Raw genomic sequence first — 23,147 nt, 5'->3', positions numbered from 1 at the left:
AAAAATTGAGGGTCGGCTTGAGCCCACCCTAGGCCTACATTGGCTTCACCTCTGATGACATATATTCATTGGGTATGATAACATCATAGCAAGGGACCCATTGAAAATCACATCCAATAAATGCATATGCCACACAGAGCTGGATGCTTTTGGATAGTGATTACAGAGATGTTTATCATTTGTGAACACTAAATCTCTTTTTTTCCATCCATACCCCTAAATGCCCAAACCCAAAAGGGGCATATCCGTCCAAACATAAAATTCACTTTTACATTCGCTTGAACAAGATTACCGCCAAATTCGACTGCTGAGAGAGAATTAAGTTTAAAAGGCACTTATGTGGTTTAATTTACCAAGACCAAACACAGCAGTAATTAAAGGTAATAATTCTGTCTCCTTTTTTACTTCACTTTCTTGACGAAGGTGTTTCCCTCTCTCTCTCTCTCTCTCTCTTCTATTGCTTCTCCATAAATAGCCCTATCACCCTCTGCCTTCTCATCCCAATTCAGACCCTTCAAAAGCCCACATCACACTACGTTAGAAAGAAGAGCATAGCATAGTCGAAGCAATGGCTTTAGGGTTTTTTGCTTGTTTAGCTTCATTGGCTCTGTTTTTGGTGTTCGCAGAGGCCAGGATTCCAGGTGTTTACACTGGTGGCTCCTGGCAGAGTGCTCATGCTACTTTCTATGGCGGCAATGATGCCTCTGGAACCATGGGTATATTCATCCTCTGACCCTTTAAATTTCTGCATTTTCAGCAAACCATGATTGATGTGTGCAATACCCGAAAAGGGACTAAATTTCAATACTTCATGAAAATATGAAGAAACCCCATAAAAGAGTACTGAATTTGATCAAAAAAACCCAATTTTAATTTTCGGTGAATTCAAATACGCTTCCGGCTTCTCTCTCAGCAATGCTCTGTCTCTGTCTTACACCCTTTTGCATCTTTTTGTTTCCAGGAGGTGCTTGCGGTTACGGGAACTTGTACAGCCAAGGCTACGGCGTGAACACTGCTGCACTAAGCACTGCGTTGTTCAACAATGGCCTCAGCTGCGGTGCCTGCTTTGAAATCAAGTGTGCGAACGAGCCTCAATGGTGCCACTCTGGTAGTCCCTCCATCTTCATCACTGCCACTAACTTCTGCCCTCCCAATTACGCCCTCCCCAACGACAATGGCGGCTGGTGCAATCCTCCTCGCCCCCACTTCGACCTCGCCATGCCCATGTTCCTCAAGATTGCCGAGTACCGCGCCGGCATTGTCCCCGTCTCCTTTCGCCGGTAACTCATCCCACCTCTATCTGTTTCAGTGTTTCTTGCTATGTTTTTTCTCTAACTAGTCAATTAGCCTTCAAATTAACGTGATTAAATGTTGTCGTGATTGATAAATCTGGTAGATCAGAGTAGCTTTTATGAAAAATCAGAACCGCCCAAACCTTTAGTCTCGCAATCAACAAAATCTACAACAGCGCAGACTACTTTTTTACAGGAAATCAGGACCATCCGTGCTTTTATACAGAGAATCTGAATCATATCTACTTCGTCCGTCCTTTGTTTGCATGTTAAAAGTCCACACCTTTCTTTATTTATCAATAAGACTTTCTTTCCGTCAAATCTGAAAGAGGCTCCCTCTGCTTTGTACACTATTTACGCAAGGAATTTCAGCATCATATAATTACTGTAATACCCTCATCAGTTGTTCTTAATGATCCTTTTTTTTTTTTTTTTCTTTTCAGGGTTCCTTGCCGGAAACAGGGAGGGATCAGGTTCACAATCAACGGCTTCCGTTACTTCAACTTGGTTTTGATCACAAACGTCGCAGGTGCAGGTGATATTGTGAAGGTGAGCGTGAAGGGGACGAAGACTGGGTGGATGAGCCTGAGCCGTAACTGGGGTCAGAATTGGCAGTCCAATGCTGTTCTGTTTGGTCAGTCACTCTCGTTCAGGGTCACAGGGAGCGACCGACGCACCTCCACGTCGTGGAACGTCGTTCCGTCTGGCTGGCAATTTGGTCAAACTTTTACCGGCAAGAATTTCAGAGTCTGAATTCTGAATCAAGAATGATCAGTTTAATGTTTTTCTTTTTAAAGTGTGGTCTTGGAAAGTTTTTTGAGTTCGAGGGTAGAAGGCAAGTGTAATGAATTTGTAAGCAGCTGAAGTGGCTGTTGCAATTTGCAAGGATGTAGCCCGCAGCCTTGTCTTTGTGTGACATTAATATAAAATATAGTTATATAGTTATCTATTTACGTTATTTTTGATTCATATTGGAATAAGCTCTAACTTGGATTTGGGCCAGAGAACTTGGACTTGTAGTCAGATATTAGGTTAGTGATCCAGGTAGACTTTGGAGAGGATGGAAACACGAAAATGCTAAAGTATTCTAATGTTTTTTTGTCCAACTATCCCAAATGCTAACTATCTCAAATACTAAGATAGAAAGACATGATCCATTTAAAATTCTATATATCCCTTTCAACATTTGAGATAACGATAAAAAATACTTTTGTAAGCGTTATGGTTCTTAAAAACTTACAAATAACCTCAAATTGAGAACAGTGAGAAAATGAAATGTGGAGTCAGACACCCCAAAGACAATTCCATTGCTAGTTGAATCATTGTGTACTCGAATAGAGAAGAAAAACAGAGCACATGATAGAGATGTTTTCCGAAATCAATGCAAGTTTTAAGTAAATTTGATGGGTTTTCCATCGTCTCTTTAATTGGTCCTCCTTTTAGAAAGAGTGTATACATCTTTTATGAGCCCTTTTCTCAGTTCTCTAAGTATCACCGGACGCTCCCTTCCCTCCAATAGAAGAGGAAAAAATAACAGCGAATCTAGTCCGTCATAAATCAATAGTGGGGATGGATGTTCAGCCCGCACTTGGGCTCTTCTTGAATAATCCTTTTTCTGAGTGTTGAGTAGGAATAGTTAACTGGAGAGGAGAGGAGAGCTTAGTAGGGTATGGCAGAAACCTTGAAGATCGAGCGTAAGAAATCAAACTCAAAACGCATACTTGATTTTCCAAAAGAAAATAAATAAAGAGATTAACAAAATGTGAGATGGAATCAGTAGAAAAAAAGCGGGATTACAGGACCCGCCATCTGTGGATACCATCACTACGGTTGTCTGGCCGCCGCCTGATCACAATCTTAGCTTTCTCAGAACAACACTCTGTTCCTCGATAACCAAGTCGTAATCAGGCTTTCGATGTGCGCATTGTTGTTCCAGCAAGAAACCAATTGAATAATTTCCCACTTCAAACACAACAAAATGCAAAAAAAATTCAAGAAAAACCAAAACCACAACATTGGGGCTCATATCAAGTGTAAACGAATAGGAAAACTGTCATCGTGGGGGAAAACCCCCAAATCGAAAGAAGAGCGAAAGAATGAAGAGGACAAAAAGTTAAGAGACACCAAAGCCTCAATGGAGGCGGCGCCAATTCTTTGGTTTTTGCGTCTCTTTCATTCTTCCCCCTTTTGCCTTCAAATCGAAATGGGAGAAGGGATCCCACTCAAGCCTCTCTCTTTATAATCACAGCCCATACAGGCAAATAAAAGGAAGTCAGTGCGATAGTGCAGAGTAAACCCTACAAATGAATTGATGATGAATTCGGCGGAATTGGGGGAAGATGAGGCTGTTTATATTGGATAGGGGACTGGGTTCTAGGGTTTGACGTCAGGCCCATATGGGCCGGGAAGAGGCCTATATATGGGAAAGGTATATGACTGACCACTTTACCAGTTGGGCTGGCCGACATAGTGCATATAGATGAGATGGCCACTTTACCATTTGGGCTGGGTTTTTTGAACAATTTTGTTTGGTTGTGTTTACTGGACAACAGTACAGAGCCAGTCAGGTCCAATGCCTATGAAGCCAACAAGTAAACTGCAAGTGAGACGGTTGGGCTGCTTGAGAATGATCAGCTCTACCCACATGAGTTTCGACAGAGTTTTATCTATCACGAGCATGTTGCTGACTGTTCTGGCTGACAGGTTTACACCCACTGAACTGAAGGGCATGTTGGATTTGATAGTTCTTCAATTAAAAGAAAATCAAGGAAATTAAGCTCTCTAATACCAAAAAATTACACAATATAACACTGAAAAGTGAAAACAGATAGGCAAACAAAAAAAATTTTGAATTGCCTTTTTGTTGGCATTAACCCACCTGGGGTTGTACCACCCAACAGAATGAAGGCATATGCATGAACCTCATATGCAGCTGGATTGTTTACTGTACAAAGACCTCCTGTAGCCCAATCTGCATTTTCACAATCAATCAGTATTGAAATTAATGAAATAGTTGCTGCTCCTTGTCTCTCATATATATCGTAACCCAGTAACTGATTCTCAACATTGATGCCTCCTAAGTAACATTAGGAACACAGCTAAATTAGTTTGAGGGGAAAAAGAAAAAAGAAAACAGTTTCCTCCAATACATCCTCCGCTGCTAACCACCTACTCATTGTGAAAGCGAAAAACAGTTACTTTAAGCAGTTTCCCACAATCCATCGTTCCTGCTCTTCTATATCATGCCCAAACACACTAAATAAATAAATTAAAGGCTCAGAACTATGATGAAGTAAACTGACTAAGATATACTTACAGCCACACATGTTGGTTCCAGGAAGCTTAGTGTCTTTTGCGCTTCTTATTCTTCTTCATATTCCTGATCAGGTACTGGATGATTTCCTTCAAAGTAGCTCTCTTGTCATCCTTAACGTTCCAAACTTCGCCGACAGGATACCTTCCACTTGGGTTATATTCATTCAGTTCAACCAGCGCATGGGTCACAGCTTCATAGATGGAGTTGCCAAATTCTTTTCTCAACTCTTTCAACTTTTCATCATCGTCGTCTATAATTTCCTGCATTTCCCAGTATTAACTATTCCCACATAAAGCATATGTACAATCTAATAAACCATTAAAAAGCTGCAGACAAAATAGTTTCGAATCCTTCACCCTCTTAGTCTATAAGCATGTTTGAATATCCAAAAGAAACTAATTTGCACCACTGACACTCATAATGACTGAAATAGAAGGGAGTTGTATTCTGAAATGATTTTCCTAAACCAATTATGGCAATGAAAATCATTCCACAATTTTTCCTGTTCTACATGACAGATATGGGGCAACATGGTGCTATTCAAATTGCCATAACAGGTATTTACATTTTCTTTTCTTTGTTCACTTGGTAATTTGAGATTAAAAAAAGTACAAGGTATCCTTGCTCAACACCATCAAACACTTCATAGAGTTGTCTTACTATGAAAGAATGTAACAAAAAGAATTGTCGCAAGCGATTCAGAAATCTAAGAACTATACAAAGTATGAGGAGAGTACATTACATACACACAGTTTGCCACCGATGTTATGTTTCTTGAAGGGACGCCAGTGGGGATTTTTCACATTTTCATCCCAGGTTGAACATAATTTTGCAGATATATCCTCCCAGTCTTCATTGGGGTATTTAAGCAAGCATGTTTTTTTAAAAGCTTTACAGTCAATCTGGCCCATTCTTTTGATTCTAAGTGCTGTTCAATCAGTCAATACACCTTCCATTCCCTGAACATAAGAATTCAAGCATTATTCCACTAAACTTGCTATTATAGTTAGTTATGACCAAGAATAAATGACTAATTGAATGGAGGTGACATCGTACAAGTACTGATTCCTTACGAGCCTCTTGCAGTTCTTGGTTACTTGTGAACTCCTTTGTTATCAGCATCTGATTAAGCATCTCAAGATACTGCATTGCCTCTGCCTTTTCTGTCAACTCTGTCCTTAGTGCATCAATTTGAGCCCTATATTTATTTTCACTTACAGTAGGAATTTCATCTTGCGATTTTTCTTTCAGCTGCAGCATTTAGATATCGTGAGACTAGCTTTAGAAAACTGTTGTTCATCTTGAGTAAGTTCAAGCAAATCCTTATTATAAATACAAGTTAAAAGAAAGAGGAAGTCAGTAGGAACTAGGAATGCACAAAACAAAGGCATTGAATTGCAGAATAATCATGGAGTTCAGACTCTAATGTAGCTGGGGTAGCTGGCAGCTAGCAGCTGGTGACGAATTTTTAGCTTACCAATCAATCTAGCTAATATGCATGTGTAAAGACTATCAACCACTTCCTTTTAATCCTTCCTGAAAATCAATTTGTGGGAAAGGAAATGATATCACGCAAGACATGATTTACTAATATGTGGAAGTAAAGATCAGGTCTCCTACCGAGTCATGAAATCTCATTTTCAGAAAAAGTTCTCCCTTTTAGGACATCTCACGGAGCTTTTTCAGACTATCTTCGATAACGTTTAATATTTTAGGTGTAACTTCTATAGTATGTGTTCCAAAGATGTCATCAGAGTCAATTTGAAAGAATGAACCGCAAATTGGTTGGCCTTGTCGATAAAAGATGTCATTAGATTCATTCCCATGCAATGCTATAGACACAAAGATAACATTCAAATTTCTCTCTCAGAGTCATGCTGTTCATATTCTTGCAGTTTAAGTTGAATTTTTCTATTATCAAAGTACAGTGACAGCTACGGGATTGATTAAGCGTTTGAGAGATTTTAGAAATAGCTGATTACCTTTTGAATTTCCTCTGTTAAACTGCTCCGCTCTAAGGCATTTTGAGCCTTGCGCTGTTCCAGTTCTTGAGCTTGGTTCTGAAATTCCACACTTTGCAGCTCCATGTCACACTTCAGCTTGAGATTAATCAAATCCATCGTTGTAATTTCTAGGTAAATGAATTTTTTTCAGCAAATAATATAAAGAAACAACTGAAGGAGGCAGCAGAAAAATAATTAATTTGAAATCCAGAGGCAGCATGCAAATCAACATACCATCTCTATGTTCTTGCAGCAGCTTGGCATTCTCATGCATCAGCCATCTCATGGTAGTAGAAGTCTCTTCATACTTCTGCTCTAATTCGAACAAACTTCTGTCCTTTGAATTGATCTTCTCTACAAGACCAATAACAAGTTTTTTAGTGGTAGAAACAGTATTGTTATATTTATCCTCCATCTCCAACATCTTTTGATTTCCCCTCTCAATCTGCTTGGCAAGTCTTGCGACAAGTTCACACTCCTTCTTCAACTCCTCTTCACAATCATGGCTGCCCATTTTGTGACAATCCAGTGCCTACCAAGAAATTATATTAGGACGAGGATCAGCACTAGTGATAGTTACAGTTCTTCAAGTGCACAGTGATTGAAAATTATCCGAAGTAAAGTTTATAAATTTCTATGGCCATTGACATGGGCTTCACATGGCCAACCCCACAAGCCAACTTATTGACATAGTCACTCAAAAGAGCACTGAATCATATCAAAGATTAACAAAGTCATAAAATCGACAAGAAAGAAAGTAATTAAGAATGATTAACGTGTTAAACGCAAAACCCATAAAAAGAATTATGGAGAAGAAGCATGTAACCTGTGTTGGGTTAATTTGAGCTTTGAACTGAGAGGGCACAAAACAGTCATGGACAGAGACTTAGAGAGAATGCAAAGAGACGAAGGGAGTGGAGAAGGTGACACCTTGACAGAAGCACGAGAACAACGTGAAGCATCAACTTTTCTAACTGGTGGTATTAACGGATTCCATTAACAGAGATACAAAGCAGAAGAATAAAAGGACACGTGGAGGTGCACGAAGGATTCCCAATTTGTTCATGCAACGACATCGTTTTTAAGTTCTGATGGCTTGAAAGTTGCAAATTAATCCAAATACGTAGTTTTCCCTCACAGATAGGACATTACACAGATACACAGGCAGTCATTACTGGCTTTGCAACAACCAGCTCTTTTCATTAGGTTTCAGTTTACTTTTTCCTGTGTATTGTTGAGTCTGGTTCTCATGACTTGCACAAGGTGCAAAACGAGTTTTAACCCCCATATGCCAACTCATTGCCATTAGGTGTGTCCATGACAAGTTTGGAGGGTTTTTTGAGAAGAGTCATTGGCCCAAGCCTAATAGCATGAGTTTAGAACCATGTGAGCTTTCCAAAGAGCAAACTTCTATGAGACCTTCACAATTACCAAAAAATGAGTTGAAGTTCAAACAAATACTCCTACGAAATACATCCTCGTCAACATACCCATAAGGTGAGAATAGATTTTTATTATTAAGCACACTCCAACAGAACCTTTTCTTAAGAAGTAATATTTTTAAGTGGAAAGCAAAGGGGAAAATTAGCATTGAGAAAATATTCATACAAATGTGTAGGCCATGAATTATACAGGCAAAAAAAAAAGGGAAATAGATATAATTAAAATAATGTCAAAGCCAAACTCATCCTTGATCTCACACTTCTTCATTCTCAGGCTATTGTAGTTACTCATATATGTATCAGCCTGTTGGTTTTCCTTCAACTAAGCTTTACATCCAATCCCGTGTTCCAATTGCTTTGTCCAAATAACATCTGCTGAGAGGACCTTAATTGCATTCCACACGCCTTTCAAGTCGTATCTGGGAGTCTCTATGCTCTACAAACACATAGAAGATAATAACATTGTTAATATAAAGCCACTGTCGCAAACTTGAATCTGCGTCAATTACAAAGTAAAACCAGAAGGTAGAGGACGCAAGAATTGGCATTATCAGCGTCAATGATTGAGAGACCTGGACACACTTTAGCCTTCTCTATAAGATACTTAATTACCTCTTTCACACTATTCTTCCCTCGTTAAATGTTCAAAAATTTCATAAGCTGATTGTCTTCAACTTGCATTACTTCTCAAAAAACCCAACAGCATATCAGCTACAGTCTCAACACATACCTCAAACAATCTCTTTCATCCATCATCTTTGTCTATTATTTCCTGCACATTCTAGGAATTCCAACCTATACATTACTGTCAGCAAAACATTAAGAAAGAAAGTGTTCAGATACACCTAACTAGCAAATTATAAACCATAAAATGTCTTTGTCAAAGCTAAGAACTTCACTATCATTCCCTTGTATCAGTAGAACTAAATAGGGGTTATTTCAATGCTGTCGTGATCAAATGGCATCATAGAATTGCCCTGAACTTAATGCTTTGTAGACTAGTAAAACTTTTAGGATTTCAAACAATTAAACTGAAATCCAATTATCACCCTGTATATATTTTCAATCGCTCACCAAGCAAAAGTCCCAATGTCGCATTTGGTCTTTCTGTGCCAAGGTCCATAAACTTCTCAAGTTCATAACTTTGACATGATCCACCAGTCTTCAGATTGACCCATGCACATATGCTTCAAAGCCACAACTTTTACCTTCGCTCAGACAATAGCCTCCCTGTAATCATTATGATAGCTAATCCAGTTCCAACAATCAAACCTCCTATCCTGACTCCACAATCAATTTGAGTATTATTTATGCTTTTGAAGTCTATAATTCAATCACAAACTAACCTATTTTTTCACTAGATGTGTATTTCATTATGAAAATGTCAAAGTTCCAACAACACAGATATACTCATACCTTATCTTGAATCTCTAGACAAAGCTAACACTGCGAACCAGAACATGGACAACATTTCCAATGGGGACGTCGTCGCCGTCCTTGAGGTGATCCTGCATCAAATCAAGAGGAGGTGGACCTGCAGCGATTTGACCTGCTACGCACACACGATCATTCTTTTTCAAATGGCAAGTAGCAACATGAGCCAAATCGCCTTCAAATACCACCGGAATGAAAAAACGCTCACAGCCAAGACTAGTAGCAGAAGGTCTCCCCTGGTCGATGACGGTAGCAGCAGCGCAATAGTTTCCGTCTGGTGAGGCTTTGAACTCAATTGGCTGATCGACACGACCGATCAAGTTCACCGAATTCGCGACCTTAGTTTGATACGGAATTTCACTCAGCCGTGGAGTCGGAGGTGAATCTGGACGCTTTGTAGAGTAAGATTGGAGGCCTCGGAATGACCTTTGTCTCTTCCATTCTGAAGATACGGTCTTTGCAAGTGCTCGACGAAGCGTATTCATGGTGTCGTCTTCTTTCTCCAACCTCAGTTCTGTAAATACCGGCCCTTTTCTATTAAAGTGGTTATTATATAAAAAGAAAAGAAAAAAGAACGCGAGTGCTCAACAGTCAATAAATCAATAAAATAATACTCGCATCCATTATCGATTTTCCGAGCAGATATGTACTGACCCGCATCCGGAGCCTGATTGTTCCTCTATCCAAACACACCCCATCTCTTGTTCTCAGTGCCTACAGTGATCCGTCTCTCTATTGGCCCCTCGAATGTGAGTTCCCGAAGTCTGGAGATCGGAAAATGTTCCCTCAATTCGGTGCAACTGCGGACACCTTAAGCAAAGCTTCGACTCTGATGTTCCGGATCGGTACGGACGCCCACCTCTACGATGATCCAGAGGACGTCAACATCGCGCCGCTCCTCGACAGCAAATTTGACTCCGAGAAATGTGAGGCCCTCAAGCGTTTACTCGCCCTCATAGCCCAGGGCTTCGACGTCTCCAATTTTTTCCCTCAGGTAGTGTATGATCACCTTGATTGCATATATAGTTCAGTTTCACACACTATTCAATTCCTCTGTTTTATAATTATTTGAATGATGTTTGAATCTTATTGTTTTAGGTATCGGATTGTATAGATGTTACTTCTCTTGTTATGTATAAGATATGTGAGATGGTGGTACATTATTAATCCAATAACCTGGCTAACTTGGAAACGCTGATAAGTTGAATTGAGTTGTTATCCTAGTTGCGAAAACTAGGACGACCTCAAAACTGTTCTGGACTGTTGAATTGAGCTCAGTTTCATTGGAATGTTGGTCTAAGTAATAATTTGCCAAGCTATTGCCAGAAAAAAAGTTCTGCTGTGAAACCAGATGTGGAGTTAAGATCATTTTTGCCGAGGGTCTTAGGTTATATTTAATACTATGTAAACATGTTAATAGAGGTGCAGGTTTTTAATTTACCTGGTTTGTTTAATTTCATTTTACCTTGTTTCCAGATGCCGGAGTAATGACAAGGTTATGTCAGGCTTAACTTGGTCATGTATGTGTTTAGAAGCAAATTGGTAGACAATTCAAATTCAACTGTGATAAAAAGATATGATTTTAACTCGTCCCTTCAAGAAAGAATCAAAAATTAAGAAAATATTGGTGTATTTAGAGTCTTTTTTTATGGTAAGTCGTGTATTTAGACTCTCTAATACCAGGAAGACTCATTTCAAACTGTTCTTTTTTTTTTTTGAACTAAAAATTATTTGCTCATTCTGCCAAATTCTGACCATTATTGTTTGTCCCAAATAATTTTGTCTTATGAGTCTTTCTCTTTGAACGGGATAGGCCCTACTTCCATTAGGTTGATGTATTTTGATCCTGGATTGATTTGGCTACTTATGTGACAGTTTGTGAACAATATAACCACTATATATTGACAATATCCATGCTTTCCCTGAAACTGATTAAATCTTATCATGTTACTTACTTGCTACTTTTCCCTTTGCTTTTTCATGGAAATGCAGGTTGTTAAAAATGTGGCATCTCAATCATTGGAAGTAAAGAAGTTGGTATACTTGTATCTCTTGCATTATGCTGAAAAGTACGTTGGGTCCAGTAATTTCTATGATTTAATAATTTTCATATTTGACTGCTATGGTCATTACCGAGCACCATCTGTCATTGACTCTTGGAAAGAATTTTGCATTCCCATGGTTGTCTGCTGTGCCTACAAGGCTAGCTAAAGTGTATTAACCATCCCTTTATTCCTGGATTTTTTGCTTCACTGGAGTGCCTAGTTGAATGCAGGGTTCTCAGATTGTTTCTTTGTGCTATGTTATTGTTTCGAGAGTATTACACTCATGGCTTGTTATCATAATTACTTTTCTACTTTTATTTTAGGCGTCCAAATGAAGCATTGTTATCGATTAATTGTTTCCAGAAAGACTTGGGGGATACGAATCCATTGGTGAGGGCATGTGCACTTCGTACCATGGCAGGAATCCGTCTACATGTAATTGCACCACTTGTTCTGGTGGCTGTGGGGAAGTGTGCTAGAGATCCATCTGTTTACGTCAGGAAATGTGCTGCCAGTGCCCTTTCCAAGTTGCATGATCTGCGACTGGAGGAACACACTACTGCAATTGAGGAGGTTTATTTTACTAATGTGGCTGTCCATTATGCCATTCTTTGATTTGTTGTCTTAACCTATTTGGAGGCATTTTATATACTTGCATTTGTTGGTTTCTTTTATCTTCAAGCAACCACCAGTTGTCCAAGTGGCCTATTTGATTATGATGAAAATCCTATGACTAGTGTAACTTGTGAAATGTAAGCATCTTAAGCTAGAGCTTTACTTGAAGCGTCATCGCAAAGTGCCCTGTTTCTTTTTCTTGTGTGATTCTCTTAGTACATGTTAGATAATTGTTTCTTCTTTTTTGATTGTTATGCGTAAACTACATCTCTCAGTATTTTCCTGTGAAATTAATTTCTTTGCATTTGAATCAAGTTATTTTAACTTTTTTTACATGTGAAAACATGTGTGAATATCAAGTCATATGATTGGGTTTGTGGTGTATATTTCTTCTTTATTGTAAGCTTCTTGCCTTGAAATTTGAAGGGCCATAGGTACAGTTATACATGTCTATTGAACATTTTGTTGATTATTTGTTATGTATCCGAGAGACAGGCTAATTTTGATTCCATTAACAGACCATGAATCCTTTTTGTTGTGCAGATTGTAGGGATTTTGTTCAATGACCATTCTCCTGGTGTAGTTGGAGCTGCTGCTGCAGCATTTTCTTCCGTCTGTCCTAATCATTATTCTTTGATTGGAAGAAGTTATCGAAAGTTATGTGAGATTCTTCCTGATGTGGAAGAGTGGGGTCAGATAATCTTAATTGGGATTCTTTTGCGCTACATAATAGCGAGGCATGGGCTCACTAAAGAATCAATCATGTTCACTTTGCATCAGAGATCCCATTTAGAAATGGATGGATCAGGCGTTAGCTCTGTCTTCGAAGATAACTCACGTGAGGTGAACGCTACATTTGAGTCTGAATTAGCAAATATGGTCTCCAGGTGTTATGTTGAAAGGCCAGATGAATACCTGTCACGAGCAAGTTCCACCAATAGGATTTCCTTTGAGCTGAATGGTTCACAGTTCACTTCTGCGAAAAACAACGATGATGTGAAGATCTTGCTTCAGTGTACATCGCCATTATTTTGGAGCAACAACAGTGCTGTGGTGCTCGCCGCAGCTGGTGTACACTGGATTATGGCACCAAGGGAGGATGTCAAAAGAATTGTTCAACCTCTCTTGTTCGCCTTGAGATCATCTCATGCCTCAAAATATGTGGTACACTCAGTTTTCTCTATCTAGCTATTTCACGGGTTTGTGATACACTATTTTGACTGTTTTCTACGCATGAACAGCCCCCATGTTATTTCTTCTTCCCATACGTTATCTTTCTAAAAAATCCTTCAACTCTGTTATTTCTTCTTCCCGTCCGCATCATTTTCTCTTTAACCACTAATAGTATTTTTAGCAAATAGGGATGATAAATACATAATATTTAAAGCATTTCTAGAATGATGTATATGTCAGCTTCTATTTCTGTGCATTGATATTCATATCATTAATTGTGTTCTTGGATTTTGGTTTCTGCTATTTTTGGCATTGAGCATGTACATTATAAATAAAAAAAAGATTTTTACAGGTCATAATTGTAAGGATGATTTTCTTAGTGCAGGTCCTCAGCAACATTCAAGTGTTTGCCAAAACATATCCGTCTCTCTTTGCTCCTCATTTTGAAGACTTCTTCATATCGTCTTCAGATTCTTATCATATAAGAGCTTTAAAGCTTGAGATTTTATCTTCCACTGCAACAGATTCATCCATATCACTGATCTTAAGAGAGTTCCAGGTAAATTTAAACCCCATCCCCGATAAACCATGGGCATGTTAGGAACTATTAGTAAGTCGATGTCTGTGTCTCATGGCTGTGTTTCATGAGGAGGTTTGTCATTGCTAAGTGCAATATGCATTGGATAGAGTGAAAATTGAGTTGCTAATTTATACGTGCCTTACTTGGTTTCCATAACTTATGTATGGTTCTTGTTGAGCTGGAAAAGTCTACTGAGATCTTCCTCAGTTTTTTTTAGGAAAGTTCACTAATGAATGAATGTGGGTGGCATTTTTATAGTTGCAATTATGGGTGGTAAATGAAAGCAACGATTGGGATTGTCAGAAAGCTAGTAAATTAGAATGAATGAGAGCATCAATATTTGTGCCTAAATTTTTGTTAAAAATTCTGTTTATATGTATTTACATTTGTGCAAATTTACTTACAAATATGGGGCATGAAAAATAATCATTTGTCTGCTTTGATTTGTGCCATCCAATTATTATTTGAATTTCATCATTACTTTGCTGTAACTATTTCCATTTCATGTGTTTTATGTGCATGAATTGATGCATATTTATTAGTTTGTCACTAGGATTATATTAGAGACCCAGATCGGAGATTCGCTGCTGATGCTGTAGCTGCAATTGGTTTATGTGCTCAACGACTTCCAAAAATGGCAAACACTTGCTTGGATGTATTATTAGCTCTCACTAGACATGGTTTGTTTCCAGTTAAAAGTGCCATATTATATGAAATATTCATGTATATTTATTGTTCCTGACTACCAACCAAAACTGCAGAAGTTTTGACTTGTGATGTTGGTGACAAGAATGGAGAGGCGGGAGTTTTGGTTCAAGCTATAATGTCTATCAAATTAATCATAAAACAAGATCCACTGAGTCATTTAGAGGTACATTTTTCTTTCTCTTGTTCTGTTATGCGTCTGAAACAGTTTCTGTCCCTTTTTGACAATCTTAGCTGAATTTTCAAATCTTTGAGAAAAGAGTAGGGAGGAAAATAAGAAGGATGACTTCAGCAATGCTAAGTTTCTTTTTGGCAATACTTCTTTGCGTTGGCAGTAGTTTTTCATGCAAGCTGCAAAATTTTAAGAGTTTGTTGTTTTTCTTGCATAGCTTTCATCCTTTTGTTGGGTCTGATAAAATTGTAGGCTCTTGATGCTATAAACTACCTTTTTAATTTAGTCTTTCCCCTCCCCCACCATATCTCGTAGCAAAATTTTTTGCAATATTGCTAGCTGTTGCATTACAACCCCATTCGGATCATTGCGAAATCATGATTGAGTATTATCTTTGCTTATTGTGATAGGCTTCTGGATTGTCGTAGAACAGCATACTTGTTAAATACTAAAATTTAAAAGAAATTGGATTATTTCCATACTCTGGTTTGCTTTGGTTGCGAAAATCGTAGTTACATCGAAGTCAACTGACTCACACAGAATACGGGGTGAGCTTTCGCCAAGCTGATCGCTTGAGTCTATAGGCTACTCTCTCCTATCCGCCTCTCTACAAGGTCTACTTTCTTCTTACTTCAGACCGGGCCAAAACTTTAGGTTGTTTAAGTAGGTTGGGCTAGGTTTAGTTGATCTTTTGGCATGATCTCCAAGACATCGCTCCCTTCATATGCCTTCCTCCTTCATCTAAGTAGGCTGGTTTGGGCTAGGTTGTTGTGATCATGCCACCTCTTGGTAAAGTAGGCTGATGGGCAAGTCCCCATCTTTTTGCAATGATGTGGGGCATCAATGGCTGTTGCCCTGTGGCAAACTCAAAGGGTCTGTAGTTCGAGGCAGAGCCTCTTTTTTCTTTTTTCTTTTTTATAACAGCACTGAGAAACACCCTACGGTCTTTATTGATACACCTCCATCATGAATCTTGTTTGTGAGTATTTAGAACCTCAATTGTTTCCTATTTGACTCTGACTTTTTTGGGAATAAAAATATGAAGGTTATTATTCAGTTGCTTCGTGGTCTGGATGCATTCAAGGTGCCTGAAACCCGTGCAACAATCATTTGGATGGTGGGGGAGTATAGCACTTTAGGAGACATGATCCCTAAAATGTTGAGCATTGTGCTTAAGTATCTGGCACAGTGCTTCACTTCAGAAGCTCTGGGAGTGAAGCTTCAGATTCTTAATACTAATGCTAAGGTACATCAATTTACTGCCATATTTATAAAGAATCTGAAATGTTTCAGATTGAATGGTTCTAATTTAATAATAAGTGAAAATTATTCCCATATTCATCCACTGGCTTCCGCTTACAGGTACTATTATGTGCAAAAAGGGGAGATGCTGGGACATTTAGAATGATTATAAACTATGTGCTTCAACTTGCTGAATGTGATTTGCACTATGATGTTCGTGATCGAGCTCGTTTGTTAAAGAACATCGTGTCGTGCAATATAGGTACTGAAGGCTTGGAAGAAGATAGAAATTGTCTGCACAAGAATATGTTTTGGGGACACACAGAAGCATCATTGCAGGAACCTGTCAATTATCGAGTTTATCTTCCTGGTTCTCTCTCACAAATAGTTCTTCATGCTGCTCCAGGATATGATTCTCTCCCAAAGCCTTGTAGTTTACTCCTTGATGAATTCAGCTACTTCTCAAACGTAGTTCAAGGAGAAAAGACATCAGGGTTGGGAGCTGGTAACAGTGGCTCTTACGGGACAGATGATTCTGAGATATCCTCTGGATCTATGGAATTAGAAAGTCCTTCTGATTATAGTTCCCAGCGTTCTGTGACTGGCTTAAGTGACAATGAGGAGACTGGTTCTGCTAGTGAGGAAGACAACCATGCTGAGCCACTGATTCAGATTTTAGATGCAGGCAAGGCTATTAATAATCAGAATGGAGTTGCTCTATCAGATTCCGCTGATGTAAGTGAATTGATGTCAAAGGGAGCTCTAGAATCATGGTTAGATGGGCCTGGTTTTTCCAGCTCAAGTACAACAGAACAAAGTCAAGTACGTAGATCTTCAGCCAGAATAGCAATGGGTGAGCTAGCAAGCAAGGTTAAGCCTAAAATCTATACACTTTTAGATCTATCAAATGGAAATGGGTTGAAGGTGGATTATTCATTCTCTTCTGAAGTGTCAGGTGTATCTGCTCAACTTGTATGTGTAGAAGTTTTATTTAAGAACTGCTCCTCAGAACCCATGTTGGAAATTGCTCTAGTGGACGAGGAGTCTATCAGAGCCTCAGATTCAGCTGCACAGCCATCTGGTGTTACTGAGAGGTGACTTTGATGCATATTTGTCTGTTAAAGTCTCTAGTTTCCCTTGTTGTGCTTCTCTGGCTCTGTTATGTGGTACTTTGTCATGGGATAACTTGCTATATACTGATTTTATAGATGTTCGTCTATCATATTAACTTGTGGTCTATTTTCCTTCTAATTTGTTTCCCAACATTTAAATGGGAGCCTCAAAGGTATGTTAATGGTGAGCATGAATGCGAAAGCCTAATCTTTAATTTTAATTGATGACCACAAATGAAGGTCTTTTTTCTTTTTTATTCCTTGAATATTGGAAAAGTTCATGCCTCTATTGCTAAAAGGTTTACATACTTGTCAACCAGAATCTTTATAGTGAGGATTTATCACACGTGTGAAATAGAATCTCAGAGTATCTGATATATCTTAGGCAATAAGATTCGTAGCCTAGTGGTGGAGGTCATAATTTCAAGTAGATTTTCCTAATATAGATTTGAACTGCTGTTGTTATCTTCAAAGTTGTTTCAATGTATGCTCGTATTACATTTTGCGTATTTATTTGAAATGAGTTTTTTGTACTCTTTGTTATTTGTTGTTTGCATACTGTGTTAGTCTGTTAGACTGTACTGTTCTTTAATCTGTCTGTTAAGCGGCCTTTGTTTTTCTGCCCATAGGTTCCCTTTACATATATGGCTGGTGTTTGTTGGATTCATGGGCTTTCTGCTGATTAAAATTAAAAAAATATATATATTTCTTGACTTTTGACACTCTAATTTGTGTTACTGTCTTGTGTTTTCGTTCCACAGCTCCTTGGTATCTCGCCATGATGTGTCCGCACTAGTTGCAATGGAAGAGGTTGCTTCCCTGGAACCTGGACAGACTACAAAGAGAATTCTGCAGGCTCACTTTCATCACCATCTGTTGCCTCTGAAATTGGCCTTGTTTTGTAATGGCAAGAAGTTCCCAGTCAAGCTGCGGCCCGATATTGGATATTTTGTTAAACCACTACCAATGGACATTGAAGCTTTTATGGACAAGGAATCACGTCTTCCAGGAATGTTCGAATATGTGAGGAGGTAAGTTAATATCATTGGATTCGTGAACCATTATTTTCTACCTGATACTTCAAAAGAAAGCAAGTAATTGGAAAATAATCCCAATTAGTATCTTTACAATAAATACTATGCGAGAAATGATTTTATTTCTTGTACTTTCTATTTCCTTTCGTTGGATTTCCTGTGAAAAATCATTTTGTTTCTTGCACGAAGGGGAAAAAAATCCTTTGCTTGTAAATAGGTTGAATGAACTGGAACCCTTATGACCCGAAATCCTACTGAAAAGAATAAGAAGAAAGCACCTTGGAAGGCATATTTATTGTATTTTGAGAACTAAGCAGCAACTGAAATCATTTAGGTTTGAAAAGCAAGGGAAATTTTTCAGAATCTCATCCAATGGGTCTTGTTTTTTTTCATCAACTATATATCTTTTAATAAATACTGACCTATTTTTTGTTGGGGCAACTGGTTATGTATTGTTATATACATTTTAGCATCTGCCAATGCTAGGCCTATTTTATTGGATAGTCAAGACTTCTTAAACAGTTTGTCTGGAAGACTCAATTTACAGGTCGTAGAACGTAGAAGTTGAAAGAGCTGATCATGCATATGTTCTTGTTACCTGTGATAAAATTTTGGTTTTGATGCTTCTGTTTAAGATTAGTGAAGAAGGGTTCATAGTTGTAATTTGAAATTCGCATATAATTCAAATCATCTATTACTTCTTTTCTCAAAAAATTTAAAGTTAACATTGATGTTTTTGTTTGAACCTATTTGAAATTGTCATACATAGAAACCTGGGAGGCTGGGACCAATTAGTAGTCCTCTACATGTTTTACTTGAGCGAGTGCCTAGAGATCTCAGTTTAGTGCAAAATGCAAAGATGAGTTCTATGTTGTACCTACCAACCTTTATAATCAATGAGGTGTTATATTTATGTTTTCTTGTCTGTAAGTTTTTGTAAATTGTTGTTCGGTCTGGTTCTTGGTATGCTAAAGTGAAATTATTATTTGTTTTTCTTCTTTATTTTTTATTGTCAACAGTTGCACATTCATCGGACATGTTGCGGAGCTAGACAAGGACAAGGGCAATGGCGATGGCTTGCTAACAAAAGACTGCTTTCTTGTAATCTGTGAGAACTTAGCATTAAAGTTGCTTAGCAATGCTAATTTTTATCTTGTCTCTGTGGATATGCCAATTGCCACCAACCTAAATGATGCGTCAGGTTTGCGGTTGCGGTTCAGCAGTGAAATCTTAAGCAACTCAATTCCCTGTCTAATTACTATCACCGTCGAAGGTAAATGCTTAGAGCCATTGAATGTCTTTGTAAAAGTCAACTGTGAAGAGACAGTATTTGGCTTAAACCTATTAAACAGGGTTGTGAATTTCTTAGTTGAGCCCTGATTATCCTGTGTGTAATTGATGATCAATGAGAGAAAACGTTGCAAGTATTGATCCCTGGGTTTGGAGGGCAGGTGATTCATATCATTGTTTTTAATGTAAGATTGCATTTGTTATTTATGGATCCTTTTTTTTCCTTGGATTTTCATCCAAAATCATGATTTAATTTGATATTCTCATTTCGGTTTCAAGGGCAGTAGCAAGTAGCACTAGTTGAAGCAGATGCATATGAGTTTCTTGCATTCCTTTAGAAAATTTCTCTCTTTTTTCGTTCCTCTTTTCATAACCTACAAGGGTAGCAGGTAGCGGAACTCAGACTCGTATTGCTGAACCTCTACCCTTTTTGTGGTAGAATATCTTGTTTCTCCATTCAGGCACTCCATTATTAATCGTTTTAGTGATCCAGAGCGTGGCAGTTGGCTATAAATCCATTCTAGCAATGATTCCATGTCATCTGCAAAATCTTGCATATGCCATTGCAGAAGCTTGGGCACAATAATCTTTCTTTTGCTTGTAACTCCAACTGAAGCTTCCAGGTACTCTACTTTTGCTTTCCCCAGTTCGTTCACCACTTGGTCTGGGCTAAAAACCCTTAACTGCATATCGAATTTTTGTTTTTCTATATCATTTATCTCTCTGCTAATAGTTCGGTATAGTGGAAGATATTGTTTCACCAGAGTATTATAAAAGGTAATAGACACACTTACTGCTGGTGAGGACCAACTGCCTCGGCAAAGTGCAAATGTCACATTAGGCTCTGGATACCCCAGACCATATGCATGCTGTAGTAGCATTTCCTTCTCATCCATAGGTCCCTTCTGTGGAAATAAATCACGCAGTCATTTACTGAAATATGTCATCTACTTATCTAACTGTTTGTGTTTAGTTTCAATCTTGATCATACCATCTAGTCCTGTTTTGATTATGATCAGGATGGAATTTCAGTTCTTTAAACCTTTGTTTGTCTTTCTGAAGTGTGTGATATAGATTTGAGTTGAAAATGTTCTACATGCCAAAACTGTGTTTGTATTATAATAAATTTGTCAGAAATTATAGAACTACTTGAAGCAACGTGAGTTGTTCAAAAAATGGAAACTTTGTTGGATCTTCAGAGATTTATATCTGGGAGCATCTAGGAAATTGAGAAATCAAATACACATTTGACTTACATGTTTTGATTCACACGGATGACGGAGGATAAAATGCTCGATGGCCAGAGCATTCAGTACTATCCCACCCACATTCAGTGCACCCTGGATCAAACATATGTTTTGTTATATTGGCACAATGTTGCGTTAATGTTTATGGTAAATTGGGTCAAAACCACTTGGCCTAAGCTGTGGGTTATGACCACTCGAGAATTCGTGATGGGAGTTCTCGTAATATGTTCGATGGAAATTCGCAGAGCGTATGCACACTTACGTGATTATGCAAGAATGTATTTGAACTGACAATACAAGGTCAAATTTTCCTTGCAATTTCTGTTACATATTATTCTCCAGTGCTTGCTTGATGTTTACGATAATTTATGATAGATATTGACATACCTTGTTCATCAGTGTAAGAAGTTTGTCTTGTGTGGAAGGCAACCCATGTTCTAGAAATGTCTGAAACTTGATAGAAATAGCTTGTTAAGATAGTTCATTTAATATTCTTATTGTATTTCTCGACATGGTTTAAGAAAAGACATCTTACTGTACATGCATTATGCAGGCATTGTAAATGTTGATCCAAAATGCTAACTTCTGCTTGTATGTCAAGAATGTCAAGTCCACATTGCATAAGTTTTGCATCAAACTCCTGAGAAAGGGAGGGGAAAAAGTATATGTTAAATAACTCCTTAAACATTACATGATATCAGTGGTGATTGTGTTTAGAAAACCTGTAAGCAACCTTAATTTTCTGATACTTTGCGAACACACTGAGAACCGACTGATGTCTAACGAGCTTCTGGTGATTTGGATGAAGTTCTTATATGCTCCAATGTCCCTGACAGAGCCATCTAGATCTGTCATAATGCTGTAAGGATCAGGATTGGATATATGTTGGTTGAAGGGAGACAGGAATGCTTTGTGGTTGATCATATTCTTTGACGTGAGGCCTCTGGACTTCATGCAGGAGAGACCAAGCTTTGGAACATTAGCTGATCCTTCTCCATCCTGTGTTGCCTGGTTTAGCTCAAGAAATATGCCTATTAGGCATCTGATAAGTTCCTCTGAGAGCTCATTTGGATTGTCATTTCCAATTTCTTTGTGAACGGGATAATGGTTTCTTGGTCTGGTTTGCTTCCTTGGCACTTCATGAGTTTCTTCGGCTGTGCAAAACCAATACTATGTGGTTACAATTTTATGTTTTTTCGCTGCATCTATTGTTCAATTGAGCTACATTTGAAGTATTATCTGCGTCTTAAGCAGAAAGGCATAGAAATGCTTACCTCTTGATCCTGCAGAAGACATACTTATTATATCTGATGCAGAGCCGACTGAGGCTCTTCTGTAGCTTCTTGTTTTCCCTCTTTTAAGGTGGTCGTAATTTTGTGATGTGGATAGATGATGGAATGTGTTGTGAAGCACCGACCGATCATCCTGTCCACACAGCAAGTGATTCTGATGCCTCTGCCTGAATTGCTGCTCCTGCTGCATTTGCCATTCCTTGGTTTGCTTCTTTTCTTCATACAAGCTGAATTTTAGCACTTCAATCTTTCTTTCTAGCCACAGAATTTCCTCTTCCGCCATAGCCATTTCCGCTAGAAGCTCCTGAACCTGCATTTGCAGACTTATTCATAAGATCAATTCACTGCCAGATAAATTCATGTCACAGTTTTCATTTCCCAGATTTTTATTACTTGAGGCGGTAGCGATGTGGCCGGACATGGGTGTGAAACCACAGGACCTTGTAGAGCACACTGTAAAACCTTGTTGAGTGCTTGTTCCCCATCTAGTTCTTCTTGCAATTTCACAACCTGCGTTGTTACAAATTTTCTGTTAACAGCCTACCCTGTACCTCTCATCACATGCTAGAGAAAGAAAATCTTCAAACCTCTTCTTCAAGATGAAGCAGCTTCATCTTCTCTCCGTGGCTTTGTTCCATCTGCTGCTCCTCACTTTGTTGGACCAAAAGATCTTCAAATTTCATTATTCAGGGGGGAGAAGAGAAAGCTAAGTCTGGTGGTAATGCAAGTTCTGACAGTTGAGGGGTCCATTGTTAATATATACATGGATGAAGAAGAGAGGAGGAGTTGGGCTTTGGTACAATCGTGGGTGCCATAAAAGGGTAGGAGGGAAGAGCGGGTGTAAACAAACAGCAGATTAGCGGTGGAAGAATCCTTGTCTGAGCTGTGATGGTGGGCGGTGAAGAACATGGCATTCTCATGAACTTTGTTGTGGGTGGTGGTGGGGGGTATTATATTGACTAGTGCCATACGTGATGCCCATTAATAGTTGAATTGAACCCAAGTTGTTTGGGGGGAAAAAAAATGTAAAATAGCTAACTCGCCGTCTGTGGGAATCGAACCCACGACCACATGGTTAAAAGCCATGCGCTCTACCAGCTGAGCTAAGACGGCATTCGTGCTGTAGCCGGAGCTTACATAATTATAGGTACTA

At 38.6% G+C, this 23,147-nt stretch overlaps 4 protein-coding genes and 2 non-coding genes across 7 annotated transcripts; 2 read left to right on the top strand and 4 right to left on the bottom strand.

Moving 5' to 3' along the window:
- The first annotated feature begins 490 nt into the window (after window positions 1–490).
- On the top strand, window positions 491–2,250 carry LOC119989728 (expansin-A4). Its single transcript, XM_038835405.1, has 3 exons — window positions 491–716; window positions 962–1,280; window positions 1,736–2,250. The coding sequence occupies exons 1-3, from the start codon at window positions 569–571 to the stop codon at window positions 2,043–2,045; spliced, it is 777 nt and encodes a 258-aa protein (XP_038691333.1). The 5' UTR covers window positions 491–568; the 3' UTR covers window positions 2,046–2,250.
- Window positions 2,251–3,050: 800 nt separating this feature from the next.
- LOC119990286 lies at window positions 3,051–3,222 on the bottom strand. Its single transcript, XR_005466009.1, has one exon. It is a non-coding gene; the product is annotated as a small nucleolar RNA snoR143 (small nucleolar RNA).
- A 1,800-nt stretch (window positions 3,223–5,022) lies between these two features.
- Window positions 5,023–9,457, bottom strand: LOC119989729. Of its 2 annotated transcripts, XM_038835407.1 has the most exons (6): window positions 8,784–9,457; window positions 7,438–8,489; window positions 6,846–7,143; window positions 6,591–6,739; window positions 5,665–5,859; window positions 5,025–5,567 (listed from the first exon to the last, which is right to left on the bottom strand). In XM_038835407.1, the coding sequence occupies exons 3-6, from the start codon at window positions 7,123–7,125 to the stop codon at window positions 5,541–5,543; spliced, it is 651 nt and encodes a 216-aa protein (XP_038691335.1). In that variant the 5' UTR covers window positions 7,126–7,143; window positions 7,438–8,489; window positions 8,784–9,457; the 3' UTR covers window positions 5,025–5,540. The 2 variants fall into 2 exon arrangements, with proteins under 2 accessions (XP_038691336.1, XP_038691335.1); XM_038835408.1 differs by having other exon boundaries at window positions 5,023–5,567; window positions 5,682–5,859; window positions 6,846–8,489.
- Window positions 9,458–10,135: 678 nt separating this feature from the next.
- LOC119989727 (AP3-complex subunit beta-A) lies at window positions 10,136–19,690 on the top strand. The gene is made up of 11 exons (XM_038835404.1): window positions 10,136–10,481; window positions 11,480–11,556; window positions 11,856–12,105; window positions 12,691–13,311; window positions 13,706–13,879; window positions 14,454–14,580; window positions 14,662–14,771; window positions 15,823–16,023; window positions 16,140–17,113; window positions 17,893–18,162; window positions 19,185–19,690. Exons 1-11 carry the CDS (start codon window positions 10,266–10,268, stop codon window positions 19,543–19,545), a joined length of 3,381 nt encoding a protein of 1,126 aa, XP_038691332.1. The 5' UTR covers window positions 10,136–10,265; the 3' UTR covers window positions 19,546–19,690.
- A 109-nt stretch (window positions 19,691–19,799) lies between these two features.
- On the bottom strand, window positions 19,800–22,818 carry LOC119989730. Its single transcript, XM_038835409.1, has 9 exons — window positions 22,582–22,818; window positions 22,388–22,504; window positions 21,977–22,304; window positions 21,436–21,856; window positions 21,243–21,342; window positions 21,090–21,149; window positions 20,712–20,795; window positions 20,250–20,360; window positions 19,800–20,138 (listed from the first exon to the last, which is right to left on the bottom strand). The coding sequence occupies exons 1-9, from the start codon at window positions 22,675–22,677 to the stop codon at window positions 19,830–19,832; spliced, it is 1,626 nt and encodes a 541-aa protein (XP_038691337.1). The 5' UTR covers window positions 22,678–22,818; the 3' UTR covers window positions 19,800–19,829.
- Window positions 22,819–23,034: 216 nt separating this feature from the next.
- Window positions 23,035–23,107, bottom strand: TRNAK-UUU. Its single transcript has one exon. It is a non-coding gene; the product is annotated as a tRNA-Lys (tRNA).
- Window positions 23,108–23,147: the final 40 nt, after the last annotated feature.

Source organism: Tripterygium wilfordii, chromosome 21 (assembly GCF_013401445.1).
Source record: "Tripterygium wilfordii isolate XIE 37 chromosome 21, ASM1340144v1, whole genome shotgun sequence".
Classification (NCBI taxonomy): Eukaryota; Viridiplantae; Streptophyta; class Magnoliopsida; order Celastrales; family Celastraceae; genus Tripterygium; species Tripterygium wilfordii.
The sequence above is the reverse complement of the archived record's forward strand: the minus strand, read 5'-3'. Positions and strand labels throughout refer to the sequence as shown.